Below are 20,830 nucleotides of genomic sequence, written 5' to 3' on the forward strand. Positions count from 1 at the left end.
ATCAGTGTGTTAATTAAGACACCATTTCCCTTTCTAAAAGTTGCGTTTTTGTAACATTTCATTTATATTTAATCCTAATTTCAACTGTGTTTAGTTTTTATTTAGATTTGTACAAATGTATAAAAAATAGTAAGCTAAATCAGTGTGTTAATTAAGACACCATTTCCCTTTCTAAAAGTTGCGTTTTTGTAACATTTCATAAATCGATAAATACACATACCTGAGGGTTAAAAATCATATGTATGATTCAGAAGCATCTATAAACCTAAGAAATCAATTTACGACTAGTGCGGCAAAATACGGGTTAATGACAATAGCAGTAGAAGCCAATTAAATATAAAAAAGAAAGAGGAAAAGTAATAAAAAAATAACAAGTATAATCATTTAATATTTAGCAGAATCAAATGATCTTTTATCAGTAAGTTTCCATATATGTGATTGACAACACAATTTTTTTGTGTTGCTGATTTGCAATTGCTTTACATCAACTATATTTTGTTGTTGTAAAATTATAAATAAAACATGTTTTAACATCTTCGTAGAATGAGCACTTATAACATCTACAATCATACATATCATTCTCTGAAGTAATACCTTATTATGGTGGTTCCAGAGACTAAACAGAAAAAGAAAAAGGAGGTGAAAAAATAAAACAAAAAAATTGAACTGGTTAAACCACGATACAAAAACAAATGTACAAATAGACCAATTGTATTCATGCAATCAATGCAAATGTCAAGAGACTTAACTACATCTCTTTATAGCTCTGATATTTTTCTGTGAAACAGTTACATATAACAGAAAACTTTTCTTTTTACGATCCCAAGCTTTCAATTTTGAATTAAGAAGTGCTAGAGATTTTAGAAGAACTGCTGAAAATCTTGGATAACAGTGTCAATTTTTCAGAAAACACTTTTAAAAAGAACAGAACAGTTCAAATATTGTAGTATTAAAATTATTGTCAATATGGAGGGGGTACTCATTGAAAATGTGTAATTTGAGGGGGCAAACAGGCACCTATATGATTTAAAATTTGTTTTTTTTTTTTAAGGTAGAAAAGAAATGTTTTAATGATTAAATACTTCCATTTTTACTTCCTAGTATGAAGTATAGGAAGAATTGTGATTATGAAAAATTTCAGTTTTCAGATTTCAACAGAAATATCCATTTTGACTAATTTTGGTGTGATGTCTGCACGTGTGAATATATTTTGCATAACTCAAAAACAATTAGCCATAGAATGTTTAAATTTTGAATTTAGGACTGCTGTAACATCTAGTTGTGGACCTCCCCTTTTGAGTGTAATCGACTGGACCAAAAGTGTCCAAAAAAGCCCAAAATCCAAAACATTTGGATTTTTTACTTTTTCTTAACTGCAGTAATAAGCTCTAATTGAAAGCTTTTAAATGATATATAATAAATAATTGGTACTTATTTTAATCGGTTCCAGAGTTACAGCCAAGTGAAATTTTAATTAAAAAAACATTTGGATTTTACAAGGGGAAGGCACATCGGTTTGAATCAGATTTTATATTCATATATTTTTTTTAATTTAAATATATTGATTTATTAACAATTATTAACCTCTGATTGTAAAAAGAATTTTACAGTAAATAATAAAAAAAATAATTGAGAAAATCAGATGTTATTAGTGAAAAACATTTTATGTATTTTTCATTTTAATTCAAAAATCTTTACAGAAGTTAATATTATTAATAAAAAAAAAAAAAAAAAAAAATATATATATACAATGCTGATACGGACACCAAACAAAAATGTGATGCAATGTGGTGTTCACTACAATGCAATTGTGTAACAGTCCACTTTATTAAAGAATTGGAGGACTGTAACTCAAGTTCAAATGAAATACAGTATTTATTCGAGTACTCCCCACCCACGAATAAGCCCCGCACCTTGATTTTCTGGACCAAAAATCTAAAAAAAAAATTGAGTATATACCAGTATTTTAAAGTGCAACAAATATAATAAAAAAATACGTAAATATGAAAATATTCAGAAAGTAAAGCATTTAATTTGTTCATTTAAATTACAATATTACATTAATAATTAATTACTGTAAGTACTAGTTTAGTTCAGAATCAGTAGGCCAGTAAAACGAAAAGAAAGTATAATGTTGAAAAGGATCATTTCAATATACTTTTTAATATGGGATTTTATTTTTAATTAATCACTGTCACTGTCAATGTCTATAGAAGAGTTACCGGTAGTCTCCACGTCGCTCTGTCAAAGGTGATTGTCTTCACTACCATCAAGTTCATTAGATATTTCGCAATTTTTAAAACTTTTCCTTACTAATTCCGTGGAAATACCTTCCCAAGCATCTTTTATCCAAACACAAATCTGGTTAAAATCTGGGCGTTACATTCTTCCTGTAGGCGTGAGAAAGAAATTTTCATCAGCCATTAATTTACTGTACAATTGTTTTAATGCAGATTTGAACAGTTTATTAATACAGACATCTAGTAGTTGCAATAGAGATGTCAATCTGCTTGAAATTATTACTTGGTCTGTCATACCCTTTTTTAAAATGTCTTTCACTTTATCAGTCGTATGCCCCCGATAACTATCCATTACTAGCATACCGGTATTTGTTTTATTAAGTAAATGTAATGATCACTTTTACCATACACACCTAATCCAATCTAAAATTAAAGTTTTAGATTGGATTAAAAAAAAATCCATCCAACCTGATTCCTGTGCTCTGATAATAACTCCATTTAGCTGTACGGTAGGAAGATTTTTTCTTTTAAAAATAATGTACAGAGGTAATTTTGATCCAACAGAAGTAATGCAAAGCATAACACTACACCTTTGTTTTTCACTACCACCAGTGCGAATTGTAACACATTTTTCACCTTTTTTGTTTACAGTTTTGTCAAATGGCAAAACGGGGGCTTTGATCAGCGTTTCCTATTTGAGAAGGCAAATAAGCCTTTATCTTTTCTAAGATTTATTATGTATTTGTGAAAATGTAATATCTTTTGTTCATAAGTGTCTGGAAGTTGTTGAGAAATGGTCGTCTTACGTCTTATTGACAAATCATTTCGTGCAAAAAAATCATGTTATCCATCCATGGCTTACTTTAAAATCAACTTTATTCAATGATTTAGCGATTTCACGAGCATAAGATTGACACATTTCTGTCGTGACAGCATAACCGCATTACCTTTTTTCCATAAGTCATACAATTATTTTCTATGTCTGTGTATTTTGGTTTTAAGCCACGAAAAGCCCTTTTATTATCAGTGCCTTTCACCAGCAGTTGTTTCTTCTTACGCCAGTCTCGAATGCAGCTTTCATCTTTTTGTCAAATTTTCTTCCTGCCGCCTGATTTCCAATTTTTTCAGCCTCTTCTATAACGCGCAGTTTTTCATTTACTGTAAAAGATCGTAGACACTGTCCTTTTGTACTCATTTTAATGTCGTAATTAAAATAAATCACCATATTAAACTTTACAAGATAAACTAAACAGATAAAATGCACATAACTGTCCACATATACATACAGTACAATGACTATGGCGAATAGACAAGACGACGATTGGTAACTGTAGTATCATTAGAACTGGATGCAGCCTATACAGATTGAATTAGTTTCATAAAAACACCGTAACTTCGTTCCTATCGATAATATGAACAGGATGTTAATATTAATAATTAAGGATGTATTCTGTAGCGACATCCGGTATTCATAAATGAAAACCTAATAACTATATTTATGTGACTGAATTTAGGTACTTCTAAGAAAATGTATACATAAATTATCCTGGCTAAAGGCTATGTTTCAAATAAGCCCTGCACCGTTATTTTTTCTCTCCAATTCCAAGAAAAAAAGTGCGGGAGGTACTCAAATAATTACGGTAAGTTTAAATGAAGTGCAGTAAAAATATATATATATGTAATTTAATACGCAGGCATACAAGAAAGTCATGTGGTGTCCACATCAGATTTTTATTAATTTAGAAGCTAGGAGGGATAGAGGCTCACAGGAAGAAGGGGGGAGTTGAATCTCTTGTTCTTGGTATTGACAGTTTTTGTTAATCTGCTAAAGTTCAAACACTGTTTGAAAAATAAAAATATAAGTATTTTAACTTTTATGAGGAAATTGAGGTGGAAATGGTGGTTGCTGTCACAGAACTGGATTCCAAACTTTGGTAGATGAATGATTAACGGTTAACTCATAATCAGACTCAATTACTTTAAAAAGTATATTACTAATTTTATTAAGTGAAGTGGTAGAGGAAAATATTCAGGTCACATAATTAGCTGCAATAACCTATGTCATTCAGAAGGAATAACAGTACAGAACTGAGGAATTGATTTTTTGATCAGTTGAGTAGTTCTTGAGATTGCCCTAGACAAACAAACTCTGTATATTTCTACTATTACCTAAAGAGAAAATAGTAGAGGTGATATAATAAAAAGCAAAGAGTAATATTTGTCCACCAAAAGAAAAAAACAGTAGAAAAATAAGAAACTAAACTAGATGTCTGTAAAATATCTGAAAACTTTAAAAACAAAAGAATTCTAAATTATATTTACTGACCCAAAAGAGAATAACCAAATGTCTTTTTATCTCTTCCAAGTTCCAATGTTACATACAGATGTCCTATTATAAGACCAGCATTGGTTGTCAAGGGCAAAAATAAATGTTTCTCCAGCAGATTAATAGAAAGGAACGTATTTTGATCTGACTGATGACATTCACTGGATGCTTGAGAAGGCAAAGTGAAATTTCCAAGAAGTGAGGGAATTCGCTGGTTAAGGTGTCGTAAAAATACACGCCATTGTTTGACATTCAATGCATGATTTAATAATTGTTCAATGATGTGACTAGTATCACAATTGTCATATAGATGCTTTTCTTTCATAAATTTTGTAATTTTCTTCATCAATGTATGTCCAAATAAAATTACTGCAACAAATAACATGTCATTAATAATAATAATAATTATAATAACAACAAATAATTAACTACATAAAAATTATGAAAATAAATAATTATAATTAATTGTAATAATGATTATTACAATTATTAAACACATACAGTTTACTGCATTTCATAATTTTAGTTTTTTTTATCTATGTCCAGCCAAATGATGTTGTACAATGTTCATCATTTCCTACATTCATAATTTTTTGATTTATTGTTCTAAGCGTTTACATTCATAGGCATTAATCAACTCTTTCATAAATGTCTGTTTTGTTTATATGTATGTCGTTTCATACATACTGTATCTACAAAACCTTTTCATTTGAGTTTGGTTAAAATTATTGTATTGGTTTTATCATATAGAAATGAAAAAACTAGATCAAAGTTTGGCTTTAAAAACAGGTAAGTTTTTTTTATAATAAAACCAATACTTCGCTCCTCATTTGTAATAAAAACCCTAATTTTTTATCCATTACCATTCATTGGAAGTGGGAAAAGAAATCAGTTCTTATAAAGTAAGCACTTAGATAAAAAGTGGATTCTAAGAAAAATAACAAATTTCTCATCTTTACAATACTGAGGTCCAAAAAATTCATTAAATTCTATGAATTTAATTTTTTGCCTACTAAAGTTGTACTTTTTCAGAGGAAAAAAATTATAATTTAAGATAACTTTTATAATTCTCCAGCTTATAGTCAGAAAATGAAAAACAGTGAGGATTAAAAATAATTTTAATGATTCAGGGCAACCAATGTCTACTGAAGAAGGTGCTACTAATTAGCTACAAAAGGCCTTTTGTAAGAAGTTTTGTTATTTTAAAAGCGATCAATTAATAGTTAATAATTTTAAGTTTATCATGTTCTGTCATTCTTTTCAATGAATAAAATGTGCAATTAAAGATATTTTGATAATCATTTCAAAAGTCCAAAATTACACCACAATTTATTCAAAAATTTGAACACATACCGACTATAGAGCAGTACTTAGATATGCGAAATATAAAACAGATGTTAATTTAGAAACTTAAGTTTTAAATAAATAATTGTAAGTATTTTTCGATTTAACTTTAGATGATTATGTAAAATATAATTTATATAAAACTGCTATATCCTTTGTACCTCTATGATCCCGTACAGGGTGGCCAGTTTTATCTATGATGGAGAAAGTTTCTGATCTGACGGGTGCACAGTAATAATTTGATTAATATCATTTTTTTTAATAATTTTTTCAGTACAATTTGATCATCAGTAATTTCATTCTGTAGCATTAATACCAATATTTTTCTTTTTTTAATAAGGATAAATCTCTCAGTAAACTAAAATTCTAAACTCAAATAAATAATCAAAGATTGATTAAATTCATAAAAAGGCATAAATGTCTAAAGTCATTTTTTTCAGTTTATCAACATGAATATACTATATATTTTAATTATTACAAACAAAAATTTCTGACTGAAACAGCTTATGTCTGAAAAAAATGACCAGTTCTAAAATATTGCTGATAAAAAAAAATTCAAAAATTGTGCCAGGTCAATGAGGAAAAATTAATCATTAAATAGTTGACAGGACGCACACACATACATATAAAAAATACAATTCACACATGGATAAAATTACATAAAAAAAGTTCATATACTTTTATTTAATTTTTCTTAAAGTTTCTGGGAGAAAATTTTGAATAATGAAATTACTTAAGTTAACAATGGAGTGGGGGAGTAAAATAAGACTGTCCTCAAATTATTATGAAGTTAGCATCATTAGTATGAAGTGAGTATAATTAAAACCTTCAAACTCAGCAAATACTTCATGAGACTAGTATTACCTACATCAGATACAAGCACTACATAAGGCGGATGTAGATGGAAAAATAACCAAAAAAACAGAAAAAAACATAAGCAGCAAATTTCAGCTTACTTTAAATCTCTACATAGAAAAACCTTTATTTAAATTATATTTATGTTAAAATGTGTCTTTGGTATTTTATTATATTACACTGCTTGTAGAAGAACAAACTAACATTTATCAGGTTCTATTCTCTCTTACAGTACCCTGATCCTAAATAATGTCTTACATTTTTTACTTCTTATTCGATTTGCTAAATTGATTTTTTAAAAACTTTATTTCAGTTGCTTAGATTTTATAAACACATACAGTAATAGTCACCCATGACAGCTAAATTGTACATTAGAATGGGGACATAATCAATGAATATCATCTTTGTTTTTTTTATAACTAGATCAAGATTTTACCAAAATAAAATCTTTTTTACTTTGAAAATATTTTAATTTGGTAAAATCTTTTCCTTCATCGTTAAAAAAAAACAAAACATGTGATAGCTTTTCTTTCATGTGGGAAGAAGCAAACATATATTATTATTATTACTGACATGATTTATGTAATATTTAATTACATACTGATGTAAATAAAATATTTATCTATATACTGCTTTGTACAGGCTTCACATCTATTTTATTTCTATAAACTTCCATAATGCAACTCAATAAAGATACCAAAAATAGATGTTAAATAGATTACAGAAATTGTTCACCAAAGTGTCTACTATAAAATCACAAGAGAATTATGTTTGAATATTTAACCTACAAAAAAATGTGTACAAAAATATCTATTAATTAAAAAATTGTTATATTTAAAAAAAAATACTACAAAATTTTTGATAGAAAAAAAATCATTGAATCATTCACTTACTCTGCGTACAATGAAACCAAGCCTGTTATTCATGTACATTTGGTTAAAGCACAAGGTTAATGAACTCAATAGAAATAATCAAATTACTGCAAAATTTGACTTTTTTAAGCTTTACATCATCTATTGAATTCATGCATTAGTAAATTAATGATTTAAATATAAAAGTACCAATGTTATAAAAATAATAATACATACCATTTCCAGCAAATTTTCTGGAACAGAATCTTAAAGGAGAGTATAGTCGATTATTAAACTTCTTTTTATTATTTTCCAAATCCAATTCAAGAAAATACACTTGACCTGGTGGTAATGATACATATTTGGATGTTTTTTTATGAGTATCAGCAAGATGTAAATTTCCTAATGATAAAAAGTAAAAATAATTCAAATGACATAAATATGTACTACTGAAAATATTTATTATGGATTAATAATAATAACAAAGTGATTCCTTGCTTAATTTCTTACTCAAATATCAAAATAGTGCAGAAACCAGTTTTCAAACAATACTGAGAAAAAAATGATTATTTTTTTTCTTAAAGTCTAAAGAAACAAAATTTCATCCAAATAAGTTCTACGGTGACTAAAACAAATGTTATTAATACATTACATAAATTAGAAATTTCAGAAAACCAACAGTTCCAATTACAACAAATTAATACAACTTCCTCAAAAAAATACCAACCTAAAAGTTTTTTAACACAGCTTTAAATTATACAGATAACAATCAATATAAAAAATACAAAGTGTTACAAGTTGTAAACAACGATAATGAGCTACCAGATTTCTGAAGAACGACTTTTCATAAATTGTTAAAGTATGAATTTTAAATATAAAAACAAGACCGGGAAAGTGCTTTAATTGAAAGGGATGATTTCATTATGTGGTGAAGACAGTACCTCACTGAAGTAAAAAAAATTAGGCAAGAAGGCCATAGAATGAAGAAAATTGGGTCCATGAAGGCCACATAAAAGATTTGTTTGGAAAAAAAAAGGTGTGAATTTGTCAAAAGATGCCTTTCTGTGTGGCTTATCAACTGTTAAGGTTCCATCAGGTAAAGGTAGGCATAATTAGGCATCAACACTGGTACCAGATTTGTCAATGGTGATGTCTAGATTTTTTAATTTAAATCTATCATAAAGAGATCAAAGGCACTTTTAAGAAACGGTTTAGCGATCTGTTACCTCTTGTGGAAGATAATTTGGTTATTGTCTTAGACAATGGCCCTTACTCATGTAAAAAGGAAAAAACTTCAGCTGTATTTTGGAAAAAAATGATATCAAAATGTGGCACAGTTTAAAAAGAGTGATCTTTGAAGCGGATGAACATAAGATCCAATTATTGCAAAGGATTTTGCTTATTAAAAATAATTTTAATGTGTATAAAATTGATGAGTTAGCAAGATCCATTGGTAAAACTGTGCTTCAATTATCTCCCTATAATTGTGAATAATCCAGTTGTTAATTTGGGGGCAAATAAAAAATTATGTAGCATCAGAAAATACTGTTTTTAAAATATCTGATGTTAAAAATTTATGCTTAAAAACCATTGATAAAACGAGCCAGCAGGAATGAAAAAAATGTACAAAACATATAACAGATACAATTGAACCAAATTATTGAAAATTGGATAATGTAATAAAAAAAAAAAATTAACCCTCTCATTCTGCTCTTAATACTGACAGCACTATGGATTTCTCGCAATCAGCTGATGAAAACTGAATTGAATTTATTATTTTTGTTTATTATCATAGAAATTTAATCTAAAATATTAGTGAACTTTTACTGTTAGAGGACAATTGACAATTTTTTAACTCTTAAAAAACTCAAGGAAACTATGAGGTGTGTGAGAAAGGTAATGAGAATGGTAACACTGCGAGCGATCTGGCAACGCTGTGCTTACTGGTATGTGCTAGACTGGTTTGTTCATCCCTTCCACATGCTCAGTATGAGTTTCAACTTCGTTCAACCAACACATTACTTTTGACCGCACCATTAGTGAAGTTGTGTGTTACGAAAATAGAGCATCGGAATTTAGAGCAATGTTGTGCAATCAAGTTTTATGTTATACTTGGGGAATCCGTAAATGTGACTTTTGAAAAGTTGAAACAGGCCTATGGGGAACATTGCTTATCAAAAGCACAAGTTTTTCTGCTGACACAAATTATTTTTGGAAGGCCAAGAACACATTGAAGATCAACCTCGCTCAGGGAGACCTTCAACTTCAAAATCTGACGAAAACATTGAGCATGTGAGAGTTCTTGTGAAATCAGACCGTCGTTTAACAATAAGGATGATGAATGAACAGTTAAATTTAAACATTTTCACTGTACATAAAATTTTGACAGACGATTTGGACATGTCGTTTTGCGAAATTAGTGCCGAAAAACCTCACAACGGAACAGAAGGACAATCAAAGAGACGTGTGCATTGATCTTCTTGAGAGGATTGACAATGATCAAGAATCCTTCAATCGTGTGATCACAGGTGATGAAGCCTGGATATTTGAGTACGATCCTGAAACAAAGCGGCAAAGTGAAGAGTGGCACACTCCGTCATCTCCTAGCCCGAAAAAATGTTGAATGAGCAAATTAGAGATAAAAACCATGCTGATTTGCTTTTTTGACAGTAGGGGTATTGTGCATAGAGAATTTGTTCCTCCAAGACAAACTGTCAACCAAGTGCTTTACAAAGGTGTTCTTGAAAGGCTCAGGAAAAGAGTGATTCACGTGAGACCAGACGTAGCAGACAAGTGGATGCTTCATCATGACAATGCCCAGTGTATACTCCGCCAGTGTATAGCTGCCCAAGGGAACTACTTTGAAGGGGATAATAGTGTTGTTTGAAAAAAATAAAAACATTGGTAAGTAAAAAGTCAGTCTTTTCTCACAAACCTTGTATCTAACAATAAACACTTTTAATGAATAAAATACTCATGAGTTAACAGATGTGCCAAACAAGGTAAGAAATATTTATTGATCATTTACCATGTCTTAATTTATTTAAATTTAAAATATATATATATAATTTTTGTAAAATATAATATTGTGTGGTTTCTGAATATTAATTTGCAAAGTCTCTTTTATCTACATCAGGATTTACAGAAGATGCTTGTGAATCAGCCGCCTGAACAGTCGTAAGTGCAGTCTGTTTACTTGAACTCTATAAGCTACCCAAATTACATATAGGTTAGTTAAATTAATGAATTCGCTTTAATAGATAGATGTAAGAAAGATATTCTTATCTTTTTAATATTATTATTTTTTAAATATGTTTTCAAGGTGGACTTTGTTTACTATAGAACTTAAAAGAAAGATGAAATCAATCTTTTAAGTCAAGTACCATATCAGTACAACAAATCAGAATGTTAGTTTGACTATATCATTGTAATGATTATACATTAAAATAACCTATTGGAATTTATTATTAGGAATTGCACAAATCTTTTCAGCTTTAAAATAATTAATATATTTCATTGTCTGGTGAACTGAGATGAAATTTCTGTTTGAGGACTCAACAAACATTATCTCATCATATTAATAATAAAAAAAAATTATTATACAAAACAGATTTCTTTTATATCTTTGAAATAAAAAGTTAAATAATGTTGCATTCATTAGGCTTACCAACCAACATATTAAGAAATTTGTTTTTATGTACTACCAATGTATGTTAGAAATGTCATTACTATAACAATTTTTCATTAACTCTGTATACTAAGCTACCTAATTTAACTTCTGTGTTCCTTATTTATGGCTTAGGTTGTGCTTATTGTTTTACATTTCAAGATGTATCTTTACAAGATAAATACTGCACCAGTGTGAATAAATTTGTACAGAAAAAGCCCAGAGAGGTCATTAAACACAAACAAGGACAAATTTGTAAATTTAAAAAAAAATTGTGATACAATACACATAGAATTCCTATTCTAAACATTATAAAAATTTATAACAGACAATAAAATATTAATTACCTTTAGAAACCTCTAACAGAAACAGTTTCAAAAGTAAAATTTTTAGAGGTAAAATTAAAACAGTTATAAAGACAAGATTATCTATCACCAATATGTTTTAACTGTGTCCTAGAAAAGGTTATTAGGAGTGAAATAAACAAATTTAAAATATAAGAACTGATGAAAATATCAAAATGGCGAAAAAAATTTCTGAATGTGGACATTTCAGCTTATATCAGGTTTTGCAGACGCTTAGTTATACCAGCTAAAGATGCAGATGAAGCAAAAATCAAAATTTTGAAGATGCACTAATAAAATTGGGTCCAAATTTCTTACAAAAATCAGAATGGTTCTAAATAGCAAAAATAAAACTCAAACAATCAAAATCTAAAATAAAAAAATAATTCAGTCTAAAAATTTAAATATCTGGGGAAATTATAACACCAAATGTTTTAGAAAAAACAAGGGTGAAAGAGTACAGATGATGAAAATAGTATGTCATTTAACAAAGAATATATATAAAACAAAAAATCTCTATCCAAAAATACAAAACTGAGACATTACAAGACAGTAATATTTCCAGAAGCTCTGTATAGGGCAGAAAGTTATAAAACATTTGGAAAAAAAAGCTGCAACAGAACAAAGAAATTTAACAAAAATACATGGTTTATAGATTAAGAAAAACAAAGGAAACTAAAAAAGATTTTGAAAAAATATCACAAATGATGAGGAATAGAAGATTAAAATGTTAAAGATATCTGTACAGAATGAATGAAAACAGATTAAATAAACAAATCTATCATTTTTTTTTTTTGAAATAAGGAACAAGAATAAGCTGGTTTAGAGAAGCAGAAAATAATCATAAAATACTAAATATTTCAAAAACCAAATTCTGAAAAAACAAACACTCGGAAAAAGGATAAATGAATCCGAATTTTCAGAAGAGCAAAAGAAAAGAAAAATCTTAAATGTGATTATGAAATTAAAGAAATATGAGTAAAACAATGGAGAATTTTTGGAAAAGAAAGAAGTCTGAACTACATAAACACTTAAGAGGTCAGAAAAAAAAATTAATAATAAATAGATTAACAAATAAACCATATTTTCAAAACACTACAAAACTTTTATTCCATTAATACTGTACTAAACATTTTTTTGTACAGTTACAAATTTATTTGCTCATTGTTAATTAATTATTATTACCACTACTTTGTTTTATTATTTTTATTTTTATATGCTAAACTTCTTTGGTTTTTAAATAATCTTTGAATGCCTTTTCGATTTGCAATTTATTTCAATAACCATTAACCTTCAACCGGTGAGGTGATGTCAAAATGATGGCACGCATCTCATTTATACATTATTACCCCTACCAAATGGAACAAGCTTTGCAGTAGCTGCTATATTTTCAGTTGTAAATAGGCTGCATTGCAGTGAGGATCGTTGTTGCATCTGTTATTTTCTCAATTTTGTCCAATATCAAACTGACATGTGCATTTACTAATTGATTTACACTTATGTAAGTACAACTTCCTTTGGTAAAATTATCAAATAATGCATATTTTTTCTTGTAAATAATTTTTTTTTATCTAGTTGGTTCAATTTAGATGAAAATGTTTTTCTAAGTAAAAACAATTTTAGGTGTCTAAAATAAAACTGAGTAGAAATGTATGAGTTGCAACATATACAATAATATGTAACAGATTGATAATAACAGGCATAATATTCCAAATGAAAGTGAAATTGGAGTATGAAATAAACTATTTTCTTATGATATTTTACATATTATTCTGGAATGGATAAACAAAAAATTGTTCTTAGAACTAAATGATGTTGATATTGTTGAATTAAAAGCATTTATAGGAATACTGCTTCTTATAGCAATATTTGAATGTAACCGTGAAAGTATCGATTCAATTTTTTCTACTGATGAAACAGGGCGAGAAATCTTTCATCTGGTAAAGACAAAAAAAAATTTTTACTTTTACTTACTGTTCTAAGATGTGACAATACTGAAACAAAAGCTCAGAGAAAAGCCACTGGCAAATAGCAAAGTGGCTTTGTTTACAAAAATATATGATATTTTTATTGCTAACTGTCAGAGAATTTACTCCAGCTGTTCAAATTCTTCCATAGATGAAATGTTAGTCCTGTTCCATGGCAGATGCACATTCAAAATGTTCATGGCAAAAACAGAGGTAAGGTTCTGATGGAAATGGGTTGTCAGAAGAAAATAAATTTTCTAAATCAACAGGCACAGTACAACTGGCAAAAAAAAAGTATGTTGGCCACCCTAAATTTCTCAGAGAGAAATTCTAGCTGAATTGTTTCCTGGCAAAAACTGAAAAATTTGGGGAAAGTTTAAACTGTTTTACTAAAGAAATGACCATTTACATTTCTTGTATATCAAAACGTAACAGAGCAGTAATACTAATTAGTTCTATGTGTCATGATAAAGGTGATGACCAGCAAAATAATAAGCGTAAGGCTGACATGACATTACATCCTATTATAATAGTATCACAAAAAGTGGGGTTGATGGTTTAAACAAGATGTGTAGCAATTACTCTTGTATCAGGCATACAAAAAGGCTGATGCCTTTTTTTCTATACATTGATTAATATCTGCATCATACATCTGTATATTGCTTACCAATTGCAAGACATACAGTCTTATACAGAAGGTTTGGCTAACTGAAAGAAGTAGCAATGAAATCAGTTTCTGCACATATAACAAAAAAATGTTATAATAAAAGAATTTCTTGAGGTATGCAAATTTCAATAAAGAGAATTTTCGAACTGCAAGAAGAACCTAAGGTACTGCTGACAACTTCCTCAAGGGTGCAAAATGAAAGATAAATTATCTATCCTGCAAAAAAGAATAAGTGAACGTTGTATTTTTGACGTTGTTTTTTAATGTAAAAACCCTGCATATTTAGTGTCTCAACAAAATTTGCATGAACTGATACGAAGACTAAAACAACAATTTTCTTTTTATTTCAGTTATTATTATGTACTTTTTTTTATTACTTATTATTACTGTACTACTTATTGCTTATTTTGTAATGAAAAATCATATTCTTTTCTTTTTGCACATTTAAGAAACATCCCTTGATTTGTTAAACCATAGTAAAAGAGTATGTTAATGTTTACAACTAGACTTAAGTGATACATTGAAGTAGTTTGTATTGTTTATATTCATCTATATCTATGCAATATTCAAAATTATAATAAAATATAATTACAACAAAAGATTCACTTAAAAATGACGTAAAAAGTAACAAAAAACTAAGGGGTTCAAAATGGTGTCCTCATTGTATGTGTAAGTGGAACGTCACACCTCACCAGCTTAAGTTTAAATTCTTTCTTTCTGTAACCATTATAGTTCCTTCGTTATGTGTAATATTTATATACTTAATGAATTAAAACTTGATTTGCCATCATTCTAAAATTTGAATTCATAACCAAAATCTTTATTTATTTTGAAAGAATGACAATTTTGAATAACAAATTTCATTAAAATAACTCAATTCATTTTTTTTTTTAATGAATTGAATGAAATATGAATTTCAAAAAAACACAAACTAAAACCAGAGTTTACAAATGTTTATTTACGGGAACTTTTATTTTTGCATGAACAATTATTTCCCAGGGCTTGGTTATGTTGTTTTGAAACACTTTATTAAGAGTTCCAAATAATCTAAAACCATTTCTTTATTTATATAAAAAATTGACCTTTCAAATGAGTCCCAATTGTGTGTTCACAACTGTTACAAGTTGAACCTGAATAACTTAGATAATACCTAAAACAAAATCTGTAATTTACAAAAATTACAGAGAAATTAAAAAAAAAAAAAAGAGTATTTATGAAAACCTAGGAAGTTACATGATGAGTCATCCTCTTTATTTAATATAACTAAATTTTTACTCATACTAACTATACTCAAATGATACGTACCAATATTACTGACTTGCTTGTGTTTCTTATTTTTTGTTGTAAATCGGTAGTCAATATAATTAACTTTATTAATACCATGATTATTCAACACAAGTTTCTCTATTGTCAATCTATAGCAGTCAATATCCTTTATTATTTTATTCAACACATCTGCAAATACACGTTAAAGATCAGTTTCAATTAGTAAAAACTTATATACAAACATGAGGTGCAACTAATACTAAAATCTGGGTTATGCAATAAGGACTGCACACTATGAATAATTCCAATTTGGTTGTTTTCTAATTAGTAGATAATTCATCTCCTACTCTTAAGTCTCCTTGAAACTTCTATTCTAATTAATGTTAAAATATTATCCTTTATTCAATTTCTAATACGTTTGAATAATTGAAATGATACTTTTTTTTGTTATAAAATATATGTTTATCACAGTAATAATATTTTAACATAGCAGACATTCAAAATCAATCTTAGAATGTATAATATGACAAATGTAGATCAAATATTGGTCAGTAGCAAAATATGAGGGATATCTCTACAGTAAAGACTGCTGGAAAATTTCTCTCATTAAGGTTGGCGAAACTGTTGTTCATGTCCATGCTAGTAATGTACACACTGCATTGTTGTTTGTAAGTTGTCGCATTGTAGTATCTTTGATTATGTGCGAGTTATTATGTTATAAAATAAATAGGAAATTCGATGTTGCCGCCAACTGTGAAATATGTGGATACATATGTTTTTTAAACCATCAAAACGTTAAGCCGGCTGAAATTCATACGCTGTGTACGGTGATAATGTAATAAATGAAAGAAAAGTCTGAAAATAGTGTAAAAGGTTAGAAATAACAGAATTAATGTGCATGATGAAGAACACTTGGGGAGGCCCCCGATAATCACTGAGAACTTGTTGAAACGCGTTGATGAAATCAGAAAAGATCGTTGTTCAATGATTGCCGACCTGGCCCTTCTTTTTTCTGATCTTTCAAGAGCTGTTCATGGTCGCATTGTTCATGACCGTTTAGGCTTCAGAAAGGTTTTTGCATGTTGGGTGGGTGCCAGACATCTTAAAAACATCCGAATGGGATCTGCTTTGGAATTTTTGATGTATTACACAGAAAAAGATGTTGAGTTCCTCAATTCAATTTTTACCGGTGATGAAACATGGATTTCATATTACATGCCACAGAGAAAACAGCAGTCAAGTGAATGGCGCCATCCTCAATCACCAACCAGACCAACAAAGTCAAGCCACAGCCATTTGTACACAAACTGATGGCCACAGTCTTTTGGGATCGGTCCGGCATATTGCTGATTGATTTCATGCCACGCGTTAATGATTACAAAATCCAGAAGCCTACTGTGAAACTCTACGTAAGTTACAGCATGCCATTCCAAATTAGTGACATGAGTGGCTGACTGATGGTGTCGTCCTGCTGCATGCATGATAATGCAAATCCACATGTTGCGGGTCTGACACGTGATTTACTAAGAACATTTAGATGAGAAATTTACTATCACCCACCATATTGCCTGGACTTAGCTCCTTCTGATTACCATTTGTTTAAGAAATTAAAAAAAATTTTGAGTGGTAAGCAATTTGTGGGTGATCATAAACTTAAAAATGTTAATTGGTGGCTAAATGGACCGGCAGCAGAAGAATATGAACAGGGTATACTGAAGCTACTGTATCGCTACGCTAAATGTCTTAATTCATGTGGTGATTATATAGAGAAGTATTATAAGGTGTGTAGCTTAAGTGAAATAAAAAATATTTATAAAGTGTTCAGAATAAATTTTTACAATGAAATGGTCTTTACTTTAGAGATAACCTCTCATAGAATACCCTTTGATGTGTGACCATTACCTGAACTCTGATATTCTAAGAAACCACTCCCTAAATATACCCATCGCAATTCATGTTCTTCACATTCTAGGCACATTAGTAATATCTTCTTCTTCTAAGGGAAAAATATAGTAATTAAAAAACAACAGTTGCAATAATTCTTGGCACACTTGTTGATTTTCATCAAAATGTAGTTCTCACTCTTCAACAAAATAGCACATATATCCAAATGCACATTGGACATATTCTTGTCATACATAGAGCACTGTTGTCAATTTAGAGCTTTTTATTAAAATGAAATGGTGATTATTTCAACTGACGTTTGCAAGGCTGAATCCTTATAATTGGAAAATTAAAAAGGTTTATCATGCGGAGTGGATATATTATCCTAATGTTTAATGGGTATCAAAACTATTAAAAAGATGAATAAATAAAAATATTTTATAAAAATTGAAATATTGTTTTACTGTATATCTGATACAAATACTAATACATTACAATTTCAAGTTGCTGAATTCCATGAAAAATTTTGAAGTAACTTCATACTTGCTTTAAAATTTTCATCTTCATTTAGTTTCCCATTAAAAACAATTGGATTCAATATGTGAACTGTTCCAGAAATTCTCTTATCAAGGGATTGCTTTTGAACAAACCAGCAGAAAAGCCTGAACCATCTCTTTGTTTAATGCTTTCTTCACTGTCTTTCTAGAAAAGGTTTACTCTTTTTTAACAAATAATTCATAATGGTGTTTTTTCTTTTCATTTTTCATTTTTAATGGTCGTTTTTCTTAATGTCTGAAATAAACTTTGCCATACTTTAAATTAATCAGAATTTATAGTATAATTTATTTTTTTAAATTATTGCATTCTGACATTTAATCCCTTTTAATATATTCTTTTCCCATTCCCATACAATATTTCTTTTGGGTTATCAACTCTAGAAGCACTGTTGCAGTTGCTCATTAGAAGAATTAGAATTTTTCTACTCGTCTCTTCTATGAACTGAAAACAATCTCTTTCAATATATTAATGATTTTTCAGAATCAAAAAAATTAATTATAAAGTTCCCAAAATATATTTACAAGAAAAAAATGATCTCATGCAGATGAAATTGTGGATTTTTGCATGAATTTCATGCAAAATTTAAGTAATGTTTCTTAATCAATTTTTATCATTATAAGGGATCATTTTGATGTTATGATAAACAAGATAATAAAACTTTGTTGATTTTTTTCATCAATTTCACAGTTGTGAGATTTCTTTCACCTTTACAACTGAATCATTCAGTTTTGGTGATTTCACCTCTTTCTGTTTTTCACTAAACCTTTAACAACAATCAAAAACTAGTACACATGATGCATAATTATCCTCGATCAAACTTAGCTCAAACTCAGTTATTTGAGTGTAATTTTTAACACTACTGCTGCTACTACTACTACTACTAGTGCCACTATTGACTGAGTATATTACTATTCTTTTTTCTTTTGTTTTCTCCGGGCAAAAAACGCTTCAGCATTATCATCGCCCAAACATGAGGTATGTGTTTTAAAAAACTAAATGTTAAAAATTCACAATTAAAAACAAAAAAATCTTTAAAAACAATTAAAATACATCTTAAAATGAAAAAAACGGTAATGTACGCTAAGATTAAAATAAAAACCAAAGATATATCAGATTAAAATAATAAAATTTTCCATCTGCTTTACGGAAAGAGGCATAAATAATGGAACAAAGTCATTCAAATATTTGAAGATAAACAGACAGCCCTAATAGATCCTAAAACATAAGATAACTTCATTTCATTAACTCCGAGAACAGTTTGCATGTTAGCCTCTAGTTTAAATTTGTGATGCAATGTCACATAACAGATACAATCCAGAAGGATGTGGTGCACTTTTAGTTGGCAATCACAGTGAGCACAGACTGGTGCACCAGTTTGAATAAAAAAAAATCCATGAGTGAGCCTGGTGTACCCTATTTGCAAAATGGAGATAATAAGCTCCTCCCAAACGTTATTTCTGCATGAGAAGTTCCACAGTGAAACACTGATCTTAATTGGGTGAAGTTTATTGTTCATGGTAGCATCCCACTCACTTTGCCACTCATCATGAACTACTCTCTTCAAGAAGCAGACAAAATTGTTAGAAGCAATGCCTTTGCCCTTAATAACGAACTTGAGGCATACCATCCTCCCAGATCCTGTATAAACTTGTACAGGGATCTTCTCTTAGTCGTAGTATTCCATTCCAGCTGCCATGCTTCTATCGTGAAGGTCTGCAGCCTCTTCCTCAGGCGGGAAATGGGCAACTGAACGAAATTTAGATCCGGTGCATTATGATCACCATTCTGTTCCGATATTGGCCCAGCAAAAACTGCATCCCAAATACCTCGGTCTCTTCGCAATCTCCACATGGCTGTTTGAACTTTCACCACTAAATCTATTGGGAGAGCCTTTCCCAATACGGTGGAACATTTGACGGCCAGACAACCCATAGTTCTCTCGAGCAATCCTCCTAACTTTGTGCATCACTGAGACAGCCGCTACTTGCCTAATGTAGTTGCTAAACAGCAACTTCTCATCAAACAAAACACCTAGGTACTTATGAACTCTCACTTGGCTGATTACACAGCTTTTATACTTAATGTGGGGGTTTCGACTGTACGATAACTTGTCTGCCCTTGAGAAGCATAAACTTCGTCTTGGGCACAGAAATCTTTAAATTTTGAATGTCCATTCGATGATGTTCATCATCACCAGCATCCGGTGATGCTGGAAAGGCCAAACATGTATGTTCTGTTGCCAACCACAAAAACAGAATTAATTTTCCTAGAGACGTCTGTATAATCTGTAATATCAGGATGCATGCTATTTATAATACCATAAAATTAATTTTGCAAGATAACTGGATTTGTGTTCTTTTTATTGTACTGACAAAGATCAAAGCAGTAATTAACAAGAGAAGGATGCCAAGGAGGGTAATAACATGGAGCACCAGTAAGCAATGGAGGTAATTGTATATTTAGAGTTGAGAAAAGGCACTGAGCTCTGATGTCTAGCGAAGCAGTAGATCTCAGCTGTTCTGTTCCTGTTTATTAATTAGCATGCTGGTTCAAGAATACCATATCAAAAAGGTTGGACGATTACTAATTTTGCCTATTGTTGTTGGTTTAAAGTTGTTTATGCTGCAGTGAAGTGTAGTTTTGGTCTTTGCAGCTGAATTTGTCTAAAAAAATTCCTTATTTGATGAAGGAAAGTGTTGCTGTGGAAGCTTAAGAGCATTTTGGATCTTTCCAAAAAAATGTGTCAAATATTCACAAAAAATTTCTGAATGCCACTATCCTTGCAAAGAATAGCACACACAATTTGGTTAAAAATGCCATATAAGATAGATTTGAAACAGAAAATGAAATAGGCAACTTTT

At 29.6% G+C, this 20,830-nt stretch overlaps 1 protein-coding gene across 6 annotated transcripts in view; it reads right to left on the reverse strand.

The window, feature by feature from the left end:
• Positions 1 to 20,830, reverse strand: part of LOC142319132 (uncharacterized) — a 103,521-nt gene that overhangs the window by 41,373 nt on the left and 41,318 nt on the right. For all 6 annotated transcript variants that reach the window (XM_075356075.1, XM_075356072.1, XM_075356078.1 and 3 more), the window contains 3 exons: positions 15,567 to 15,716; positions 7,854 to 8,018; positions 4,567 to 4,935 (listed from right to left, as the gene is read on the reverse strand). In XM_075356075.1, coding sequence (XP_075212190.1) covers positions 4,567 to 4,935; positions 7,854 to 8,018; positions 15,567 to 15,716 — 684 coding nt within the window. The remainder of the gene's footprint in view (positions 1 to 4,566; positions 4,936 to 7,853; positions 8,019 to 15,566; positions 15,717 to 20,830) is intronic.

This window comes from Lycorma delicatula, chromosome 2 (assembly GCF_047948215.1).
Source record: "Lycorma delicatula isolate Av1 chromosome 2, ASM4794821v1, whole genome shotgun sequence".
Taxonomy (NCBI): Eukaryota; Metazoa; Arthropoda; class Insecta; order Hemiptera; family Fulgoridae; genus Lycorma; species Lycorma delicatula.